Raw genomic sequence first — 6,000 nt, 5'->3', positions numbered from 1 at the left:
TTTATTTAAGCAAGTATACAATATAGTGTTCCTTACCATATTTTATGTGTATTTACGTGACAGGCAGATGGTAGAGATGTTAAATGCCATCTTTTGCTACAATTAATTTTATATCGTGCTGAATCGTAGGGTTATCTCCTGAGCTTTTCCAGCTTTATTACTGCAAAAACTGCTAATGAAAATCTTAGTAAGTAACAGTGAAACAATTTGGACCTCCTAAATTTGTATTTTTGGGAGATTTGCAGTAATGTTTCATTAATATGTTCAGTACGTAAACAATGGTAATTCACTGCTGACCCATGTTAAGAAATGCATTCAGTTTGCAAGTAAACAATGTTAAGTATCCATTAAAGGATTTTTAAGAATAAAATTTGGGGTAGAATTTACTATTTTAGAAATATATTGTTACAGTATATGCATACTGAAACAATGACTTACCTGAATTTAAAAAAAAAATCATATTGCCTGTACCTCAAATATCTTATTTATGAGATTTTATAGTGTCTCCTATGTAATTTCTCAAAACAAGCTACTTGTCCCTTACCATTGCTTACAACTGAGGAACTCCATACTTCAAAATTATACAGTTCCATTGAGTCAGGTAAGTCTCTTGCATTCATAAAATCAAGTTTCACTTCAAAATAATATTTTTAGTGGTCACTGAGCTTTTCTTTTCTAACTGTCATAGCTGTTTTACCTCTTAATTTGAAGTGTGCACAGCAGGAAATCATCTTCAAGGTTATATATAAAAAATTCTTGCTGTAATAAACACAGCAAAGTTAAGTTCAAAAAGCTTCTCTTAGCTTAGATTTGCAGGCGATGTGGAGTTCCATGTTTATGTTATTTGGTATTCATCAATAATGACATAAAAAAGGTCGAGTGAAGTTATAAAACACAAATTAATTTTCTTTAGAATCTTTAAATTGTTCACCATTATTTTCTCGTGAGATAAGTGTCGACATTTTTAATATGTTTAAAACTTTGTCCTAAAGTGGAAGAAAATAATAACTATTGTAAATATGAGACACTCAGATATGTAGCTTTATTCAGATTCATATTTACTTTATTGTAGAGTGTCAATCTAACCCCCTTAACATTGGATTGTTAATTTAAGTGGCAATTAAATAGCAATGTTTTATACAAAAGCCTGTCTTCCTTTGAAATATTTTGATTTGTATGAAGACCAGTTTCCTATTTAAAAGGAACAGGTGTAAATGGATAACCACAATGGAATTTCTGCAAAAATTTAAAACAAAAAATATGGTAATTTCCTGTTCTCCACTCACATTCTTCTGAACTGTTTGCACAATCACAATTTCAGTACTTGGATGTTCTGTTTCTTAGTATGACATTGTAATTTTGATCTCCAACATATAGAACTAACAACTGAAGGTAATGGACTTCACTATCAATCTGTATTTCCCCCTTACGAACATTCCTTCACCACTCAGCATTTCTTCTGCACTGTACAATTTTTCTTCATAAAGGCATAATAAACTCATGACATTCCCTTACAAACCCATAAGAAACTGTACATTAGGCAGAAACAAAACTTTTACAATGTAGTCTGAGGTAAACAGTCAAATAAACATCACATTACCATAACAGCAAAAATTAAGGAAATATCTGGAAGGAAAAATAAATATATATATTTGTCTTCTTACAAAATAACAAAACAAATAATTAACAGAATAAATGCTTTAGTGCATTCAGTGAAAACATCAAATAAAGTCAACCACTTGGATCTTCACATCTCTTCTGTGAATCTTTGATTGTAATGTGTCCAAGACCAGCAATATCTAACTCATGAGGTAAAACCCTGTTCTGTTCAGCTCGCTGGGCTAGTCGGTGATGATTGTGTGACACAGACCACAATGGTGGCAGGTACTTGGGTTGCATTGTTTCAAGAAAGTGTTCTCGCCACATTCTTTCTAACTGCACCAAGCCGCCCATACCATCTTGCTTAAAAAATTCAACCACTTTCTGTCCATGTGGCTGGTAGTCTTGGTTAAGGACACTGAAATTAATATAATGTAATTACCATAACATTTGCAAGAGTATATCTACAAATGGAAATGTGTTAATGTAATGAGTTTTTTTAATTCATGACATCAATCTAAAAAAGGAAGTTACTACATAATTTGGCATAATAAACCATTGTTAAGTGGAAAATACAGGATGGAATAACGACAATATCATGAAAAGGAAAGATTGCTACACACCATATAGCAGACATATTGAGTCACAGATAGGCACAACAAAAAGACTGCCAGACACGTAAGTTTTTGGCCAAACAGGCCTTCATTGGAATTACACAACATACACACATACTTGCACAAATGCAACCCACACATATATGTATGTGTGTGAGCGGGTGGAGGGGGGTCTAATTCCAATGAAGGCCTTTCTGGCTGAAAGCTTGTGTGTTTGACATTCTTTTTGTTGTGCCTATCTGCGACTTAACATCTCCACTACATGGTGTGTTACAATCTATACTTTTTGTAACATTGTTATTCTTAACCACAATAACAATTAATATGTTACAACAGAATAATTAAGTAATATTTTTCCCAGATATATCTCAGTTAACAGAGAAATCTGTGACCAATTCATGGAATGCATGTGAAGAACGAAAAACTGCCACAATCATAATACTGAAAACATTAAATAGGATCTGTTCCGCTTGGAATGTGGTCAGATTTTTAACCATAGAACAAAGCAATGAGAACAAACATACACAGATTGCGATGTAATTGAGAGATGTTCCAAGACAACAACAAATTATATATATAATCATAAACTTACTACACAACTACGTAATACAATTACAGGTTGATGTTTGAAATGCGCAACAGCTTGTTGCTGTCTGGGATATCCCAAAATTATGCACCTATGAGTGTGTGTGTGTTTCCTATAGTTCCATTGCTTTGTTCTAAATGATAAATACTATTCAAGTTTGCAAGCCAACGTGATGCATAAATTACTAGAGAAGAGACGAGGACTGTAGGAAAAGAGCCTTTCATTGGGACAAAGCATGCTTTAGCTATGGGGAAAAATAAGGGATTCAAATTATGAATTATTGGAAAATTTATCCTACCTAATCGTTGTATCTCCTTTTGTTAAACTTATTTACTCATTAACACTGTAGGAAAAGACACATTAAATTGCAGACAGGCACAATTAAAAGACATTTACACAAAGCTTCAACCTTCATCAGCAAAAGAGAAGCACACCATTCATGCACACAAGCAGGCCCTGGCCTGAGCTGCAGGAGTTGGTGGTCATGTGTGCATAAGGTGTGCTTGCTTGTGTGTAAGAATGGTGTGTGTTTCCCTGATTCTCTTTTGCTGATGAAGGCTGTGGCTGCAGGCTTTGTGTAAGTGTCTTTTAATTGTGCCTGTCTGCAACTTAATGTGTCTTCTTTACAGCAAGTAGCACTCTATCTCTTCCTACATTGTTGATATTCCTCAGTGGAGGTTCCATTATTTTATTTACGCATCAATATCAAATTGTATACTTATCTCATACATTTCCATACATGAATTTTTTCTCTTATGAACACAATTTTCTTGGGCATCAACAGAAAGCATTACTGACAGAGTGAGGCACTGAGAAACTAAACAAGATTCCAGGGCATGATGAGGTCCCTGTCAGAACCCACACAAAATCTCAAACTATGATAGCTCCCATTTTAACCACAATATAAGATAATAACACATTTTTGTCTTCCATAATTATGTGAATGTATCTTAATTCATTTGAGAGCTCCCAGCCACAGAAATTTGTTTTGTTTTCATCTGACATGAGCGCTATAAGCGAAGGGAGAACAGCAAAATTACGAAACGTTAACATGGGTCACGTGGCAGTGTTGCCAACAGTGAAATGTGATTTACCACTAAAAAGCTTATTCCGAACCAATAGGGACCACTAGATTTTTTTGGTGCATTTAACAGAGTCATTAGACGATAAACTTTTAGAGCACTGAGTATGTTGAGTAAACAAAAATATGAAACAATCCAATTTTTTCTTTGCACTTAAAACTAGAATTGTATTATGAAATACGTCACGGTGAAGTTACGTAAGAGAAAATAACAGCTCGGATCATCAACGTCTTCCTCGACAAAAGGTTCACCGCCAAAGGCAGAGATAGTAGCGTATGAAGTACATTCAAATGCTTTATAAGCGTAACAGTTCCAATTTGCCTCAGCACTTCTTTTGGCAGTTCATAACTGTGGCAACATTGTTTCTTCCTTCTCATTCCTGCTCGAATTCATTAACTCGAATTTCACTCCATTTCTAACTTTAATTTTAATGAAAGATGATGAGACTTACCAAACAAAAGCGCTGGCAGGTCGATAGACACACAAACAAACACAAACATACACACAAAATCTAGCTTTCGCAACCAATGGTTGCCTCGTCAGGAAAGAGGGAAGGAGAGGGAAAGACAAAAGGATTTGGGTTTTAAGGGAGAGGGTAAGGAGTCATTCCAATCCCGGGAGCGGAAAGACTTACCTTAGGGGGAAAAAAGGACTGGTATACACTCGCACACACACACATATCCATCCTCATATACACAGACACAAGCAGACATTTGTAAAGGCAAAGAGTTTGGGCAGAGATCTGGAGGAGGATGGATATGATGGATATGTGTGTGTGTGCGAGTGTATACCAGTCCTTTTTTCCCCCTAAGGTAAGTCTTTCCGCTCCCGGGATTGGAATGACTCCTTACCCTCTCCCTTAAAACCCAAATCCTTTTGTCTTTCCCTCTCCTTCCCTCTTTCCTGACGAGGCAACCATTGGTTGCGAAAGCTAGATTTTGTGTGTATGTTTGTGTTTGTTTGTGTGTCTATCGACCTGCCAGCGCTTTTGTTTGGTAAGTCTCATCATCTTTCTTTTTAAATATATTTTTCCCACGTGGAATGTTTCCCTCTATTATATTCATTTAATTTTAATGATGTTCATCTGACTAAAAACTCCTTCCACTTCAACCACAGTAACACTAGCCATACATACTTCAGAAGAATCAAAAGCAGAATGTCTTTTTTCAAAATTTAATGGACACCTTTGATAACACCAACCATTACATTCACACTGTGTAGGCCTATACCCTGCAGCTTGTTTTAGATGTAATTTTAATTCTTCAAGCATCTCTCTAATTGCTGTTACAATAGACTGTGCATTACAATGCTCAAGGTCACCTAATTTAAGAAAAAATGTTAAAATGATTGTATTGGTTGCAGCCTTGTAATGTATTACTGTTATTCCTAAACATTTTGTCACATTAATGTCTGTTAATTCATCAGTTCGAATGCTGTACATGCTGTCACCAATATCTTGACACAAATTTCCACAAAGCAAGGCATTAGTACATAATGAGATTTTCACTCTGCATCGGAGTGTGCGCTGATATGAACTTCCTGGCAGATTAAAACTGTGTGCCCGACCGAGACTCGAACTCGGGACCTCTGTCTTCCGCGGGCAAGTGCTCTACCAACTGAGCTACCCTAGCACAACTCACGCCCCGTCCTCACAGATTTACTTCTGCCAGTACCACGTCTCCTACCTTCTAAACTTTACAGAAGCTCTCCTGCGAACCTTGCAGAACTAGCACTCCTGAAAGAAAGGATATTGCGGAGACATGGCTTAGCCACAGCCTTGGGGATGTTTCCAGAATGAGATTTTCACTCTGCAGCGGAGTGTACGCTGATATGAAACTTCCTGGCAGGAGAGCTTCTGTAAAGTTTGGAAGGTACGAGATGAGGTACTGGCAGAAGTAAAGCTGTGAGGACGGGGCGTGAGTCGTGCTTTCGTAGCTCAATTGGTAGAGCACTTGCCTGCGGAGGCAAAGGTCCCGAGTTCGAGTCTCGGCCGGCACACAGTTTTAATCTGCCAGGAAGTTTCAAGACATTAGTACATGTTTCATAGCTCCCCTACACATTGCTCTATGGAGATGAAGTTTTCTGTCAATATCACTGTCTGTGAATTTACTTTTGCACA

The 6,000-nt window shown here is 36.7% G+C and overlaps 1 protein-coding gene across 2 annotated transcripts in view; it reads right to left on the bottom strand.

The window, feature by feature from the left end:
* Nucleotides 1–1,627: 1,627 nt before the first annotated feature.
* LOC126169940 (exonuclease 3'-5' domain-containing protein 2) overlaps nucleotides 1,628–6,000 on the bottom strand; it is a 28,735-nt gene continuing 24,362 nt past the window's right edge. For both annotated transcript variants that reach the window (XM_049920684.1, XM_049920685.1), the window contains one exon: nucleotides 1,628–2,017. In XM_049920684.1, coding sequence (XP_049776641.1) covers nucleotides 1,732–2,017 — 286 coding nt within the window. In that variant the 3' untranslated portion in view covers nucleotides 1,628–1,731. The remainder of the gene's footprint in view (nucleotides 2,018–6,000) is intronic.

The sequence above is a fragment of the Schistocerca cancellata genome, chromosome 1 (genome assembly GCF_023864275.1).
Source record: "Schistocerca cancellata isolate TAMUIC-IGC-003103 chromosome 1, iqSchCanc2.1, whole genome shotgun sequence".
NCBI classification, from domain to species: Eukaryota; Metazoa; Arthropoda; class Insecta; order Orthoptera; family Acrididae; genus Schistocerca; species Schistocerca cancellata.
This window is presented reverse-complemented; position numbering and strand designations above follow the sequence as displayed.